The 18,137-nt window shown below is 40.4% G+C and overlaps 1 protein-coding gene across 1 annotated transcript in view; it reads left to right on the top strand.

Moving 5' to 3' along the window:
- eys (EGF-like photoreceptor maintenance factor) overlaps positions 1-18,137 on the top strand; it is a 178,593-nt gene that overhangs the window by 124,136 nt on the left and 36,320 nt on the right. The window contains exons 40-41 of the mRNA XM_085297088.1: positions 3,758-3,908; positions 12,634-12,742. Of these exons, the coding sequence (XP_085153214.1) occupies positions 3,758-3,908; positions 12,634-12,742 (260 nt within the window). The remainder of the gene's footprint in view (positions 1-3,757; positions 3,909-12,633; positions 12,743-18,137) is intronic.

Below are 18,137 nucleotides of genomic sequence, written 5' to 3'. Positions count from 1 at the left end.
TTTAAACCCTTCTGAAGGTGATTTTAAAAAAAACTGCAGCATCCCTTGTTTCTCACCTCATGTAAGTTTTTCACAGCAAATATATGCACTGCTATTAACAGGCCCCGGGTGTCCGAATATTTTTGCACCATACCATAATGTTTGAGTCATATTTCCTTTCCACTTTCAAGCTTTTCCTCTCAGCGCAAGCTTTTTTTTTAATAATGCCTTGTGACTTTACCACAAGCAAAAAGCGTCAAAAGCAATTGTTTGCTAGAGGAAAGTCAAGTACTGTGTATCTCAAATTATTATCTCATTTCATGCTGCTGACTAAAGATTATATTCAAAACATAACTGCATTTAACAACTCATCAGTTGCATTTTGTCTTCACGTATAAAGAGTCCGTGTTGCTCTAAAATTAAACAGGTGCTTGCATTTAAGCAAACAATACATTTTTGACTAAACAAAGGCTCTTGGAAGGATTCAGACTGGACACAGATTTATCAGCTTCTCAGACGCTTGCCAGCCCTGTAATAATTTGTGAAAAAGAGCACTTTTAATATACTGGAATCAGCTGAGCCTTTTTAGATAGATATATGGAAATCGCCAAATAGAGATGAACACCAGAATATGTGTTTTTTCTGCCCTTGACATGAAGTCTCTTGCATAAGATGTATTTTATAACAAAGCGGTTTGGTACTGTTGCAGGCACGATCCAGAGTTAACACCTTTATTGAGAACGGTATCAAAAGAAGGTTGACTTTTATGATTTGAATGACAACAAAAGGCAAGTTGGACACAATTTTTTACATCTTAAATACCGCTGAGATTTATTAAATCACTGAGAGGTGAACTGAAAAATCTGATTACATGTTACACTGCGGTGTTCTACTGCCGAACTGTGGATTATGACTTTTGACTGGATGTTAATTTGTCACATTCTGCCCACCAAAAGCATTATTAGTCACTGACCCAGTCTCCAAACTTCCCAGATTCTGATGCTATAAAGCATCCACAGCATGAGCCGGATCCACGGAGGATCCATGCCACGACCACAGGACATTTTAGGAAAGCTGTAACAATGAATACTGTGTCTCTGGATGAAATCATGTGCTGGCAGCATGATCATACAGAAGAGCAGACGACCAAGAAAGGAAGATTACTGAACAAGTGAATGAGAGTAATTTTATCTCTTCGAGCAGGATGCAAACTAATTAAATGCTCCAGACAAATGAAGCCATTTAAAAGCCTCTTATTCTACTATGAATGATGCCTTGCTACCTATAGTGTCCCTACTGCTATTTTTTCTTGGGCTAAGAGTCCTACCCTTCTGCAGAACAAAGATCAGAAAATTATAGGAGTGAGATATTTATTCCTGTGTGTCATTCTGCAACAGTGGCTTGTAGTATGGCACTGCACTGTTAAATGCATCCCTGTTGTTTCCTAAGACAAAGAATGGTCGGCTTAAAGAATACATTTATCTGAGTGTAGCATATTAAGCTAAGCATTGCCTCCTGTGGACAAAGAGATGAGGATTTTCTTGATGCCCTTCTTGCCCTGGAGGAATTGTTCTGAGCTTTCACATGAGTTGCCATATACCCTTAAAACAACAAGCTCTGCTTTTGTTCAATTTTTCTCCGGTGTCCAAATCCTCCACTCATTTCATTACTTCAAGAGAGATGCCACAGGAATGTCTCTGCCCACACACCTCTGTCCTGGTCCTAGCCTAGCAAAGAGTTTTGACGCAGTTACCATTGTCATTGTGAAATGAAATAGGCCAACCCTGATTGTGTTGAGTCTACTCAGTAGTTCCCTCTGGGTGTGTGGTCCCCTGTCGCCCTCTGTAATTCAGCTGAAATGTGCCCTATAAGCCCTGTTGGAAACAAAGAAATATTTTAGGTCCCTCTAACTGGGCACTATTGCTGTTCAGTCCTCTGACTTGCAGGAATGTCTTCCCTGACAGTGGGCAAGTTTGGTCTCTGTCTCCCTGCTGCATTTTATGTTGCTCCCCTTTTGCTCCTGTGTTCTTAGACAGTTGAAGACCTCGATAGTGTGTGTGGGGGAGAATTTCATGCTGCTGCTGGCTGTCGCTCCCACAATGCACTGTCTCACTTGCAAGACACTCAAAATCTCCCATTGAGATATAATGTGCTGGAGTTAAGTGACATACTGTAGAGGTCATATTCCTGTTTTGCAATCAAGACCACAAAGGTTGGGGAAAAGTCGCACCAGCTGCCATTTCCCAGAGGCTTTTCCAGCAGGAGCAAAATGTAGATTTACCATCAGTCCTCCAGTCGCAAGATTGTTCTGCTTAAATTTAAAAAAAAAAATGTTTTGGATCTTGAGAGCCCAAGCTGTGATAAAAGTACCTGGTAATCATTCTCCTGGTAGGCAGGCAGAATGAGACCTACTAGAGTGATCCATGGGGAAGATACTTATATCCTGAGGATACCCTCTTGCTTGCTACCTCTTACCTCTCCTCCCTGCAATAAACCTACTGAAAACTTGTGTGTTTATGTGCACATGAGTGGATCTTTATCTTTTGAAGCAGAAAACTCACTGCTTTCTGCTAACCATACCATGGCATAATGGTAATAAAAAAACATTTTACTGTTATCCTAGTAGCTCTGAATAGTGTGGTTCCTGTGTGGCACACACACAGGGATGATTCAGCTCATATTGATGCAGTCTTGGTATGTTATAATATGAATCATTACTCATAAGTGAACAGCGCTTTATGTTCGATGCCAAGTCTCAGATAGCTTCATATAGCTCAGACTGTGAAAGGAGCAGTTTGATTTAAGGAGGTCTGTCAGACAGTGAGGACCAAAGTTTCAGTTTCCACCAGTGGTATAAGGGACAAGGAGCCCTGTACTTACTTCCTTGTAGGTCTTTACTAACACGGTGTCTGCAGCAGTGGGCAGAGAAGATTTATCTCGAATCAGTCTCCTCTCTCTTCTCTTCTCTTTTCAACAATTTCCCCCTTGTAGGTGGGAGTATCCAGTGGAAAGTTTCGATCTCTCAGCGAGAATTGATTATTATTCACTATACTTTTTCAATTGAGCTCTCCATGACCTTTGAGTAGATTTCTATCTATTTCTTTCATATTTTCTTGTTACTTTTAACTCGGCTAAGACTGAATGATTTGTATGCCATTTGGTCCATCCTAATTTAATCCTTCAACAAAAAAAAAAACAGTGCGAGTGCTTGCAATGCCTTTTAAGCCTTACACTTTAGATTTTATCAGGTCTAAGTCAGTTTATTCTTAGCTGTTTTGTTGAGGGAATGATTGCCCAGTTTGTGCATTTATTGTAGAGCTCACAGCAATGTGAACTAGGTCTTTGTAAGCTTCAAGGAGGCATGTATTTTGACTGTGTAATGGCATTTGTTGGCAGATAGCAATCTTCCCTCAGGTGTCAGGTAGTGGTCCTGTGTATTACCTCTGTTTTTGTATTTGTATTTGTATTGCATCTTTATTTTTAACACATTAAAATGCATCACACAGCAGAGATTAAAGATCATTTTGAAAAATTAGCATACAATGTGAGGAAAGCATATGGAAGAAGCCCTGTGCAGCTACCGTAGTTACTCAACTGAACATGTTCAAATCAGATCATCTTCTATTTTCAGATTTTAAAGTCACACACAAAGGGGCCTCATTTTATACACTCAGTATCTTTGATAAGTTTGAAATCATGTAACGAATATTGTACTGATACAATACAGCAATATGCAAAAAGAGGCTATTTACTAATTGTGATTTTCTTACCTTTCCAGCTCAGGAGCAGAACTTTGGGGATCAGTTCCTTCATGTTTTCCTTCAAGATGGAAGCCCTGTTGCTAAACTTGGTTGTGGTGGCAGTCATATTTTGCATGCAGCTGTAAATCAGAACATCAATAACAACAGATGGACGTCAGTCACCATCAGGTAACGATATGGTGCTTCTACTTTGCTGTCATTCACCTAGAATTCAACTGCCAGGGAAGAACGTTTTTTGTAACATGTGTCAAGCAGGCCTAGAACGATTGAAGGTACAGTCAGTCATTTTTTGAAGTTATTTAATAGAAAAAAGAAAACTGTACTCATAGGTTCCAACAAACTGATGCATTCTCATAAAAGCTATTATAAATCTATTAAAAATACTGTTGTGGGAGGATCAAAGAGGATCAAAATGTGTTCGTCATGCTTGTGTATTCCCGATATTGTCGCAATAATTTGTTATCAACATTCATTGTCTGTACAGCTGACAAGAGCTGAGTAAACAACAACTAGTTGTAAGCTAACATTATGCCCGCTAATGTTAGGCTCAGTTGTCCTTAAAATCGCACTTTCCCGTTACAGTCTTTCAAGCAACAGACTCCAACAAAGTTACATCCACCCATAACGGACTCCTTTCACAAAATGTTACAGACTTTTCTAGCGTAAAAGAAGGTGGACACTTCTCAGTCAGCATTGCCAGCTGAGGTAAACAGTAGGTTGATGGCCTTCCACAGACTGGGAAAAGCTCAGGAGCAAATCGGGATCTGGAACAGTCAATAGTAGAAACAATCTAAATCTTCTTTAAATGAATGTTTTTGATCTCTGTTTGTTGGCTAAAATGTGTTTTACATACTGTAACTGTACATTTGTGAACTAAAATAATGAATAGTAATATGTAAATTGTTTACATCTTATCGGCATTATTTTTTACCTATCAACAGTTTTAAAACTCCACTAGCATACACAAATTGCATAAAAACAATAGCAAAATATCCATCTTACTAGTAACTAAATTTAGCTCCTTTTTTATGTCCTTTAGTAATACTGCTTATGAAAAGGCATAAGCAACAAATATAACTACTCTTTAGATTTATCATGGGAAAACATCTCACTTTCAAACATTTGGCAGTAGACTCGTTACCAGACCTGATTCATATATATTTTGACTTATTGCTTGTTCCTTTCAAATAGTTCTGATCAGCCATCCTTCCCCCTGCACTGCTGATCTTGTGTCTCTGTACTGCACACAAAGGCTTAGAGGCTTCATCACTGTGGGGCAGAGTAAGCCAGCAGGAGAAATGAGAGAGTGCCTGCTGCTGAGCTCTGCTTCTATTTGCTCTTGATCAGTTCAGCAATTTTATTCATATGCAAATGAGCCCATGACATCATCAAGTCATGTTTGAGCACAGAGTACCTACTTTCCTTGGGTGATAGTTGGCAACACTGAATACAGATGCCTTGCTGTTGTCAGCATGTATGCAGTGCAGTGCTGTGGTTGTATTTAACTGTAAATACTGTAATCCAGACTCCAATGACCGGTGAAAAAATTGAAATTGCCTGAAGGCACTGTAACACAGTCTCATCTCCATATTTTTTTTCCCAATCTTTCCCTCTTGCATGACTCTCAAATGCTCTTTTTTTTCTATCTTGCTGTCATCTCGGGTTGTGTGGTGCCACTGCAACTAACATCGGAAAGGGAAAACATTTACCTGTTTTTATACAAATACAGTTACACCCCTTTGACTTTCTCATGTTATACCCATAAATGTCTGTCTGTTGCACCACACAGCAGCGTTGCTACAAAGCCTATTCAACATTACCCGACCAAGCTTCAGTACTATAGTATGAAAACATTGACACTCATTTTTCATAAGCTTTATTTCTGGTGACATAACTGCTGCACGGGGTACGACGTCGCAGATGCAAAAATGCTTGTTTGTTTTTTACTTAAATTGTTTTCCCTACATTATGATCACATATAATTAAGCAAAAATCCAACTTAAAACCATGATAAAGAGTGTTAATGTTTCTTTACCTCGCCCTATTTGAAATCCTCTTAGCTATGAAGGAACACTGTTTAGCAGTCGTGCACCACTTCGTCTTGCTAATCATCCTCAACAAAGGGATAAAAGACATTATGAATATTTAATCAAGAATTTAGAAGCCAGTCCTGACAGTAAACATAATTGAATGAATCACATTTTCCTTTTGTTGGTCTTCAAAAGGAAAATGTGATTCATTTCACTGAAACATTCAGGACTGTTTAAATTGGCTGCCACATACATGAAATATAAAGTCCATACCTTTCTCTCCAGTGAGCTTCCATTGAATTATGAACACTTTGGCTGTGTAGAAACACTGAGTTTGGTTTCGGGAAAATGGATTATAATAACTTATATTATATTTATTCAGACACGCTATCAATAGCTATGCAGATTTTCTAAATGTAATGGTGTTACGGTGCATTGTGTTTTCACAAAACCGTGTGTAACGCAAAGGCAGATTGATAACAGCTGTGAAGCATGCAAAACATTTCCACAAGGCAGCAACTTTGTATTATATTTTCCCTCTCCAGAAATGTTTAATTGTATTATTTCACTTAAAGCACAAATGGGCTGTAGCACTCCAGAGCAGACAAATGCTGGCAAGACAAAAAGCCACTGCTGAAATGCCCCTTGCTGCCAGATAAATTCACAAAGGGGAGTGTGCAGGGGGGATGCTGTGTCATTTTTCATTTGGGGAGGACATGTTTGTTGCTGGCTTGGTTTTTGATGTTGGGAAGTTTTCCTTTGGGGATGTTTAAGGCAATACTGCTGCGATTAAATTTGAGAGTGGCAGACTCCAAACGCTCCCCTGGTCATTTGTGAGGTGTGTATGCTTTTAGCTGAATCCCGTACTACTTGCCATTCACTGTTGGAGTAATTTCCATTTACACTCAGTCAAAGATCAACAAGGATGACACACAGCATTCTGCAGCATCACATTTCTTACCTTGTCAGAGGTGAACTCGGAGTCCCTGGCAGACATGATTATTTAAATTTATGCTGCTTTTGTTGGTGCTTTTTTCTCTTCAGTCAAAGGAATGGGAGTAGTGTCTCAAGTATGATTCAGGCTTACTGAAAAATATTCTTTTTTGTCTGACTGAGGATCCTGTGTCTAGCACCTTCTGGGTTTTGATGTTCATGTTGATGTTTTTTACTGTTGAAAATGCACCAAATTTTCAGTTTGTGTAGAAGCAGTGCATGAATACCTCGTCATCACGTCTTTTCTTACAACCTTTGTTTGAAAGGATGAAAATGTCAGCGTTCTGCTTGATCACTGAAAGCAAAGATTCTCAAAAAAACTTGCCTTTAGTCTTCTTTGGTGATGCCATAGGGTAGTATTGCAGGTTGTTTTAATTCTGTCTTGAATTGCTTTGATTTCAAAAGAAATGTACATCTGTATTTACACTTTATTAGGTACACCTTGACAATACTGGGTTGGACTCTCCTTTTCCCTTTAAAACTGTCCTAATTCGTGTCCTAATTCTTCATGGCATAGATTCAGCAAGAGGCTGGAAACAATCCTCAAGACTTTTGGTCTTGGCATGAGAGCATCACACAGATGCTGCAGATGCAAATCTTTTGCTCCACCACATCACAAAGGTGCTCTGTTGGATTGAGATCTTGTGATTGTGGAGGCCATTTGAGCAAAGTGTTGTTCTTGTTCAAGAAACCAGTTTCAGATGATTTGGGCTTTTTGACATGGCACCGTGTCCTGCTGAAAGCAGCAATCAGAAGGCGTGCACTCTGTGGCCATAAAGGGATTGGCATGGTTGGTAATAATACTCAAGTAGGCTATAGCATTTAAACGATGGTACTAAGGCACCTAAAGTGTGCCCCACAAAGTACCGCCCACACATTACACCTCAATCAGCAGCCTGAGCCGCAAAAACAAGGCAGGATGGATCCAGGTTTTCATACCAAATTCAGACCAGTCATCTGAATGCTGCAGCAGAAATTGAGGCTCATCAGACCAGGCAACATTTTTCCAATTTTCTCCTTTTTAGGTTTGGTAAGTCTGTGTGAGCTGTAGCCTCAGTTTCTGTTCTTAGTTGACAGGACGGGCACCCGGTGTGGTCTTCTGCTGCTACTTCAGGTTCAAATTGATCTGCCTGCACAGATGCTCTTCTGCATATCCTGGTTGTAACGAGTGGCTATTCTGGTTACTGTTACCATCCTGTCAGCTCAGTGCAGTCTCACTTCTAGCAACAACAAGGCATTTTCACCCTGAGAACTCCCACTCACTGGATATTTTCTCTCTATCAGAACATTCTCTGTAAATCCTAGAAATGGCCGTGTGGAAAAAAATCCCAGTAGATCAGCAGTTCCTGAAATACTCAAACCAGCTCGTCTGGCACCAACAACCGTACCACATTCAAAGTCACTTAAACCACCGTTCTTCACGATTCTGATGCTCGGTTTGAACTGCAGCAGCTCGTCTTGACCCTTTCTACGTGTTTAAATGCTCGGAGTTTCTCCCACGGAATTGGATGATTTGTGATAATGAGCAATTGAACAGGTTTGCCTAATGAAGTGCTTCTCAGTGAATGTGTATTTCATAATTAGATCCCTTAAATCACTTTTCTTTTAAATTAGCACCGTATTCACATTACAGCCACATTATAGGTGGGTTGTTTTGTCCAAGCAATGTTTTTGTACACATACTCTTGAGTGTCTTTCCTCCAGCACAGAACAGAATGAGCCAAGGATCAGTCAACCAAGTCTATGACTAATGGATGAGGCCATGATGTCCAGACTTTTACTTCCTCTACAGCTCCGATAAACGAAAACAAAACACTGGTTCACGATTCTTCTAATGCAGCTCTTGCTATGCCCTTCCTGTGTGTCCTGAAATAGTATGTGCTTGCTCTGACCACAAAACACAGGACAGCAAATAACAGGAAGAGCATTAATTATTAGTTGCTGATTAAATTATTATGATTCTCTAACTGTTGCTTTTCACAATAATAAAAGAATTTAAAAAATGGCGACTTTAGTTTCTCGTTCAGTTTTTAATTCAGCGAGCATGCTATCATTTGCATCGCATATTGAACTTTAACGATTATTTAATTATTTAATCGTTAAACTTATATTTAATGGCCTGTTCAGTGATCATCGAATAGTTTTGTAGAAAAAAATGAACATGTGGGTGTGAAATGTCTCCTAGCAACAGCCGCTGGTACCAGGAAGAAAACAGACTTATGCTGTGAGAAGAAACACTGGAAAGAATTTCAAAAAAGTAACTTATTTCAGGGCATCTCAGGGAGTCGGGGAATCTGACTTCTTTGAATTATTGTCACAGAAACATTGGAAACTCCGCTTTCTGAGTTCGAGTCCTCTTCAGCTCCGAAACGCTGATTTACTTCACTCAGCATAATGTTTGCTGATATAGAACTAAGAGGGCATTTTAGTGCGAGTCAATCAATGGTGCATTTTGTTATACGATGTGGTTAGATCAATCTTATGATTTCCGTCTATCCTATTAATGGGTACATAACCCCTTTGCAGTTTGTGAAAGTAATTACCAAACTGCTACATTACAAGTGAACACTTCCCTGCTGGGTATTAATCCTTTGGAGAGTAATAGAGAAAAATGTATTTGGGGAAATGGCACGCCATATGTGCGCTTGTTTCAAAAGTATCTGATTTAATAAGGGCCGTTTTTGTTTTTGAAACCACGTCCTTTTTTTTTTCACAGCAAGGTATATGTATCAATTACACACTATTCAGAGTTGTATTGACAAGTCCTCCCATGAAAGATTCAGCAGCAGCCCTGCCTGCTCACTTGGAGTTTCTTTTGTGAAGCTTCACAATACCACGAGTGTTGCTGTGTGCTGTCTAATTGTATTGCTGGAGATATAATGATAGAACACAGGCTACCCAAATTAATTGAGGCTTGCCAGTCACAGCACAAATTATGCAGCAAATGCTGCAGTGCTGCTTGTGTGAAAGTAACTGCACCAGAGCCAGCCATTACAGTCAATGTAGGTGTAGTTTATGATCTGATAAAGAGCATGTTGCACTTATGGAAAAAACAACAACAAAAACAACAAACAGACCCCTTTGTATATCTTGTGCAATAGGTGCAGTGGTGTGATATGACATTTCATGATTTGTAACCATATGTAAGGTTATTTTCAGTTAAATCAGATGCAGCGCCGCGACCTGTTGTGCTAATAAGAATATCAAAGTAACAGTTGGTACTTGTCTTCTTTGTGTGTGTGTGCCAGCTACAGCTCACTGATAATAAACCCTACTGAGCATAGTCTCCATTTGCAGAACTAACAGACACTTAAATCAATCAAATGACTCACAAATGATAACTTCACAACTTACATGTTACACATTATGATTTGCTCTTTGTAAGAATCAGAAATATGGCTAGAATAACAAGGCTTTTTTGTGCCTTTTTTCCCCAGACACTAAAAACTGTTGCAAGGGCACCGTGCAGTGCATGATGTTTTACTGCCATCTGTTGCCAATACTTTCAGATGTTTCATGCAAAAGTAATATTTTAATGATTGTCCTCCTTTATTATTAGTTGTCTGCAGGGGACTGTGAAGAGGGAATGTTCTTATTGGATTGTAGAGACAAACACCCACCTTCAGGTTTAACAAATACCTCTGTGTAAAGGTGCAGTCCTGAAAATATTTGCAAGGTCCCTTAACATTCCAGGTAATATTTCAGTGGTGATCCTCCGGAAAGTTGCTGTAATGCAGTTGCCCTTAATTAGTCACACACCAGACGCAGTCTAAATGAGGATGTTAGAGATGACAAATCACTCATGATTAGAACATTAGCCAGATGAACAAATGCATAAATGATGATTGAGTTAGGAAAATGATCACAGCCATATTGTGGTGTGGTCTGTCTTTGGAGAAATATTTATCCGTCTCTGTTTGTTTACCTCAAACTGGAACTTTGCTGCGTGGGTCCTGTGAGACCCAGAAATGAATGGTGCACAAGGGGCCCAATAAGAAATCACAGTTTCTTCCCTACATTAGAGAAAACCACTGTTTCTTTTCCTTCTTATTCATTCATATGTTTGTTTGTTTGGTTTTGGGCTTGTGTGTATGTGTGTGGCGATTATAATGTGGAGCTGTAGGTCATATTTCTAGCTATCTACACCACATAAAGTAGTTGTACTCATTTTTAAAAATATATAAATAGTCACGTTTTCCTTAAAGCAAGACTATTGTAAATTAGCTTGCTGGAATATTAAATGTGCTCATAAGAACTCATCAAGTTCGCTTACTTTGTGTGCATGCTTTCCATATCTCCCAGGGACAGTTTTTGTAGCATCAGTAGCCCGAATAAAAGCTACTGTGGTAAGCACCAAAATATTCATCAAGCGCCCTCAGCAATAGAGGTTGTAATGATGTTGTGATGTTTCATACCTCGCAAAATGGTCCATTTTTGTTGCACAAAGATAAGGATTGATATATCGCACAACTCTATCCCTTTCATTAGGATCCAAGGAACAGCGGGGCAATATCCCAATGTAAGAGAGTGAGCTCACTGGAACACACTGAGCACCACCAGGATGTTAATGGATGTCTTTTGTGGACATTAGGTTGCCTTTCATATTTGCTAATGTAAATGTGCCTTAATTTATCAGTGAGTGTGTACAAAACGGCTCTTATGATTTCCACACCTGTAATTAGTCCTACCTGAAGTTGAGTATGATTGCCGCAGGGAGGTGTCCTGGAAGGCTGTTTCAAATTAGCAGGAGGGCGATTGCTCTGATTGTTTCCATCTGGCTATTAAAGCAGACGTTTGAGGGTTGTTCCTCATCAGTCATCATCGGTACAGTCAAAAAGAATGGCTGAATAAGTTACGAAATACGCACAATCGTAGTTGTGTGGCGTGTTTACAGGCTGGTGGCAAAGAAACCCACAGAACACAAAGGGCATCACGCATTGCCGTGTTTACGTGTGTGGCGGAGAGCGTGCAACCTTTTGCATAATGTTGAGCCTTTTAAAGTGGCTTCTATTGTGTACTGCCAGCATAAGGCCGGTGATGAATTGGGGAGAGGGGATCACTTGACTTTGCCAGAGCTGGAATATGACACAAGTAGACCATCTACTTAACATTACGGCTGCAACATTAATGACTACTACAATTGTATATTTCCCCAGAGAGACGCTGAGGGTCAAATGATAAAATTATCTTCCTTCTCATTAGGTTTGTAATGTATATCTAGTTTGTGCCCTCGTTTTTATCATTAATTAATCCTGAATGACATAATGAGCACTCATACCCATAATCATGTTTTTGGCCTATTGTTATCATTGTTATCAGTAGTAGCAGTGGTAGAAAATCATAGAAAATGTTATTAAAACTGGTATTTATGTCACAGATCATGTACCTGGTTATGATTGGTGATCTCACTCTGTGGTTTTTCTTTAGGCACTCCATAGGTACTGTTGCATTACTGTGTCCATTTCAATTTGGCTGAGAAACACAACTACTTACAGAAAATAAAAAGCACTGCAGCACTGAGCCAAAACCTGTTTCTGGCTTTCTTATTTAAATCCAAAACTGGGGAAAACATTGCCTGTTTTTTCTTGTCTCTCCTGGATTTAGGGTAAGAGCTTGTGATACAAACGGACCATTACTTCAGACCCAGTGTGCCAGTGCATAAAGTGTCTTGTAAAACGATGTGTAATGTATATCTAGTAAGTTTATGGAATATTCTCCATGGTCACATTAGGAGCTTCACTGCTGTCTGCTCTGTTTGTTTCTCCATCAGAGCCTTTTCCACACTTTGTTGGCGTTATTGTGAGTATCAGACATGGCAGGGAGAGGGCTTCCTAACTTACCCCTGGTTTCTGTGTCTTCTCTTTTAACAGATACAATCTGCCTGTTGGCAAACAAGGAGGCCCGTGTATGATTGAAATAGCTGCAGATAATGGCACGGCTCAGCATCTCGAGGAGTACATCTCATACCCTGTGTCACAGGTATCCTGACTTCTCTGCACTCAAATCTACCCTTTGTACAACCATCATCTCATTTCAAACACATAATTATCTCTCAGTTATCTTATTCCTTTTACAGCACAGTTTGCCTTAAAAACATTGAAATGTTGGTACAGCAGTAATATCATCGCCCGTGGATCCCGATATTCTTCAGTAAATAATAATAATTAAAGAAATACGCATGTATTTCCATCGAGAGCCATTCCAGCATTTAAACGCTGCTCTAATAATGAATTTTTTTTTTAGTATTTTAGTATTTATTTATTTATTGTCATTGTCAAGAACAATGAAATTGCGTTTGGGGCTTCCATACAACCCAAAAAAAAAGAAGAAAATAATAAATACCCCTTAAAACCCAAGTGTACATATTTAACCCAGTGTGACTCCAATGCAATAAGACAATCCTTAGCAATAATGTTCGTAGAAATTCAGACAAAGACCTGAGAAACATGACAAAATACAACAATGCAACCCATTCAATATTATTGTACTGTGAGATATGATATCAGATATGATAGTTATCTATTTAAGAAAGAGGGGGGGGGCAGGAGGGAGAAGAGAATAAAGATATGATGCACCAATGCAGACCAGTTCATTGCTATTAAGAAGTTGGATATGGTTATTGTCCGTGAGAGGGGGGCAGAGAGTTCAGGAGCCTCACAGCCTGTGGATACAGGCTGTTGGCCAGTCTGGATGTTCTGGCCTGTATAGACCTGTACCTTCTCCCTGAGGGCAGCAGATGGAAAAGGTGTCGCGCAGGGTGATGTTGGTCCCGCAGGATACTGTGCACCCTCCTCAGACAGCGAGTGGGGAAGATATTACTGATCTCTGGCAGACTTGTTCCAATAATTCTGCCAGCTTCTTTCACCACCCGCTGGAGTGCTTGCTGATCGGCCTTGGTGCAGCTGGGGAACCACACTAGAAATCCATACGTCAGAACGCTGCTGATGGCACAGTTGTAGAAGTTCAACATCAGAGATCTGGGAATGTGTGCGCTCCGCAGTCTCCTCAGGTAGTAGAGGCGCTGTTGGGCCTTCCGTACAACTGAGGTGATATGGTTGCCCCAGGACAGGTCCTCGGTCACAGTTACCCCCAAGAATTTAAAACTGCTCACCCTCTCCACCGCCTCACTGCCAATGAAGAGAGGCAGATGGTTGTTATGGCCCCTCTTCCGGAAATCTACAATGATCTCCTTGGTCTTTTTGGTGTTTAAGACCAAGTTATTGTCGTGGCACCATGACTCTAGTTGTTGCACCTCTGTCCTATAGTTTGTCTCATCATTGTTGGATATAAGTCCGAGCACTGTAGTGTCATCTGCAAACTTAACAATGAGATTGGACGCGCAGGAGGAAATACAGTCATGGGTGAAGAGAGTGTATAGCAGAGGGCTCAGAACACACCCCTGAGGGGCACCGGTGTTGACCACAAGGGTGGAAGAGGTGTTCTTACCCACTCTGACACTCTGTCTACGGTTAGTGAGGAAGTCCACAATCCAGTTGCACAGAGAGGAGTTAAGTCCCAGTTGGTGGAGTTTGGGACGGAGTTTGTATGGCCGGATGGTATTAAAAGCCGAGCTGTAGTCTACAAAGAGGAGCCGTGCATAGGTGTTCCTGTGTTCCAAGTGCTTCAGTAATGTGTGCAGCACTGTGGCGATCGCATCCTCGGTTGACCGGTTCTCCCTGTATGCAAACTGGTGCGAGTCCAGGGATGGTGGAAAAGCAGCTCTGATGTGTTTAATGACCAGTCTCTCCAGGCATTTGGCGGGAATGGGGGTGAGTGCCACAGGTCTGAAATCGTTCAGACATGTGACATTTGACTGTTTTGGGATGGGAACGATGGTTGCTGCTTTGAAACAGGATGGTACCAGTGAACAGGACAACAAGGTGTTATATATAGAGGTGAAGACGTCCTCCAGGTCCGCAGCACAGTCTTTTAGCACCCGGCCCAGCACTCCATCTGGCCCGGCCGCCTTCCTGGTGTTAATGCTCCGGAACACACGCCTCAGCTCATGAGTGCTCAGGACCGGAGCAGGGTCGGTTGAGGGGAGAGGGGACAGGACAGGGTCGGTGTTCTCCCTGTCAAAACGGGCATAAAAGAGATTTAGATCCTCAGCCAGAGTAAAATTGTCGGCTGAGGGTGATGGTGTTCTTCTTTTGTAGTCCGTGATAGCCCTGATGCCCTCCCAGACCTGCCTTGGGTTTGTGTTGTTCTCAAACCTGGCCTCAATATGCCTCCTGTGCTGCTGCTTGGCAGTCTTGATGCCTCTTCTCAGGTTGGCCCTGGCAGCACTGTATGCCTCCTGGTCCCCGGATTTGAAAGCGTTGTTCCTTGTTCGAATAAGTTGTTGAACTCCGTGTGTCATCCAGGGTGGATTATTAGGGAACACACGGAATCGTTTCCAAGTTGTTACATTGTCCACACAGAAACAGATGTAGTCCAAGACAGTGGAGGTGTAACTGTCCAATGCGACACGATTGTCAGTGTCCTGCACCTTGAATACATCCCAGTCTGTGCAGTGGAAACAGTCCTGAAGCATCGGAATAGCATCCTGCGGCCATGTTCTCACGGTTTTGGTTGTAATCCCAGTGCTCTTGATCTTTTGTGTGTATATTGGGTGTAGCAGAAGGGAGAGATGGTCTGACAGACCCAGGTGGGGATAAGCCTGGGCTCTGTACGCATTCGCCATGTTGGTGTACACCTGGTCCAACGTTCTATCTCCTCTGGTAGCACACTTCACATTACGGTGGAAATTGTGAAGTACAGATTTCAGGTCCGCAAAGCCATCAGTGGCTTTTAGTTTTTGTAGCAGGGTTGTTTGTCAATGTCTTTGCTTATATAAAGGCTGCATTGTTATCTAAAATTTCTGAAATCTGCTAAATGTCATTGTGACAATTATGAAGTAAAACAGTATAAATGCAGCATTAATGTTAAAGAGCAACACAGGAAATATGCCCTGGCATTTATGTCATATAGACAGATGATGTTTACTGGCAATTTTTTTTCCCTGACATCCCTGCATTTTTGTCCCACAGCCCTATACATTTGGCACCCCCACAGTGCCAACAGACTCGCCACATTCAAATAAACAACTTATCGAACTCATGACAGCAGGGCCATCAGTAGATTGACTGTATGTTGTTGTGTGCTGCCAAAGCCCATTGCTTTATGAATACAAAACAGGCTTCAATTTAGAAAAAAGTGCATCTTTTACAGTATTATCTATAGATAATCACAATTGGCAAACATGTAAGCCACATCAAGCTTGTTCTATTATTAATCACAGGCTGGTCTTTTTTTTTCTGGCTCATTAATTTGATTAACAACACCTATATTTGTTATTAATTAATAATTTTGCTTTCACATTCAAATATGCAGAGAGAGTCTCAACCTTCCCACTGGCCCAACATGCCTCCCACTCCTCAGTGTGATTTATGGTCTTCTAATTTGAGATGCCAACATGTTTCTTTGTTCCTCATTCATTACACGAGCACTATCTTTGCTACAATTAGACATCACAGTGCTAAACTTTTTCTTGTATTGTCAGGTTTAAAGATGAAGTGAATGAGTGTGTTTCTAAAAATAAAAAAATACTACTTACACTTACACTTACACGCTGTGTATATTTGTGGATAAACAATACCAGTAAAAAGCTACTTGTAGTGTTTTGTATCAAATGAAGATCTTAAAAATGTCTTGGAAACAAATATGTGCTTTAGTTATTTGTGTTGTATTTGTGTTGGCTTTATCTGACACTGTCAGCCAAGAGAAGAAGTGAGTGGGCTCAAAACTAAAGCCAGCTGTAGACTTCAGAGAGAGATAGCTGCTGTCACTTTCCAGTCTAGACTGCCGAGGCTAATCAGACAGCTTAGCAGATGTTGGTGAAGCAATATTGCCATCTATTTCACTGTTAGTATATGTCAAATTAGAAGTATCTTGATTTCTCACTAAACACTGTTATCTAGTTACTCAGGGCTGTGGCAAAGTGGCAGGCTGTAGTTTTCATTTTGGATCAGTTTCTTTTTAATTAGTACAAAGACAGGATACACCCAGCTATAGAGCTACTGTGTCAGGGTTCACAGCAGGCTTGCTGCTCTACTGGTGTATGAGACCAGATTGCATTCAATGCCCAGTAGCCGGTGCCGTAGGGGTATAATTACTCATAGATAAAGGGAATGAAGGTATACATGTAGATATATAAATACTAATAATATGGCAATCTTAAAATAATGTGGTGAAATGTAGTTGTTATTGCAGTACATTAAAGTGCTTAATAAGCAACATCAGTTAGTGTAGGAAAAGTAAGTTACAAGTAAGTTTCCTCAGTCTGGCTTGTTGCACTTTTCATGTTTACATTCTACACTGGTTATAGTTTTGTATTCTGTGTATATAAAGCTTTATTCTGGTTATATTTTTTATAGCTGTTGGTTTTCTCTGTCTTCTTGTTTTTGACGTTTTGTTACATGTATTTATATTTACATTTTCTTGACATTTTTGATTCATGTTAAACTAAACAGCACCACGTAGACCTAAGGGCAATGATCATTTCGCATACCCTTCACATACGTAATCATGGTTAGGCTCTAACCTGAAGGCCAGTATTTTTTTCATCAGACAAAGGAAACAATCAAACTTTTTTGAAGCATTAAATGAACATATCTATTTTCTGGCTTTGAAATATTACCTCTACTTATTCACACTCTATCCAGTATTTACTAAGCAGAGCAAATTGGCTTTAAGCCGCAATCAGAAAAAGTGCAGATTGGAGTAGCAATTTAAGCCAGCGAGTCAAACGAACAATTGCCAAATTTCTGAAAACAAAAGCACTTAGTTGATTCCAGTAATAATCAAAAAAATTTACCAAGGGCAGTACAAATTAGCATAGGGTCACAGACATGCATGAGTAACCTGCCGTCAGCACAAATACGGTTACTTTTAATCTGACAGGCATAATATACGCATATGTTTTAAGGTGTTTGTGTACAACTTCTGATAAATACTACAAAGGGTCATTTGTAGTACCATAAGTAGTAGGATTGATGTGTGTGTGCGTGCGTGCACGTGCGCTCTCCATGGTCCTGAATTGTGGAGGGAAAAAAAGAAGAAATAACTTGAAAATTCAATCTGAAGATTTCATGTGTGTCATGAAATATTTGTTGGTGTGAGGCATGCCATGAGGCCCTGTGACATTTGTAAAAGTAAGAGTCAGATCTTGTTTGACCCCTTTAGAAGAACGAGAGGGAGAAAATGAAATGAAGGTTTGGAAGCAGTGGGCTCGCTGTGAATTCTGTTTGGAGGTTTTAGGTCTTCCTTGATTTTTTCCAGCGTGTTTTTCTTTTAATATATATAACAATGTATCTGTAGCAATCTATAAGCTGTG

The sequence above is a fragment of the Mchenga conophoros genome, linkage group LG13 (assembly GCF_057382185.1).
Source record: "Mchenga conophoros isolate Kocher_MC1m ecotype Shallow Benthic linkage group LG13, M_conophoros_male_GT1.1, whole genome shotgun sequence".
Classification (NCBI taxonomy): domain Eukaryota; kingdom Metazoa; phylum Chordata; class Actinopteri; order Cichliformes; family Cichlidae; genus Mchenga; species Mchenga conophoros.
Note: the sequence above shows the minus strand (reverse complement) of the source record. Positions and strands in the feature narration are given on the sequence as shown.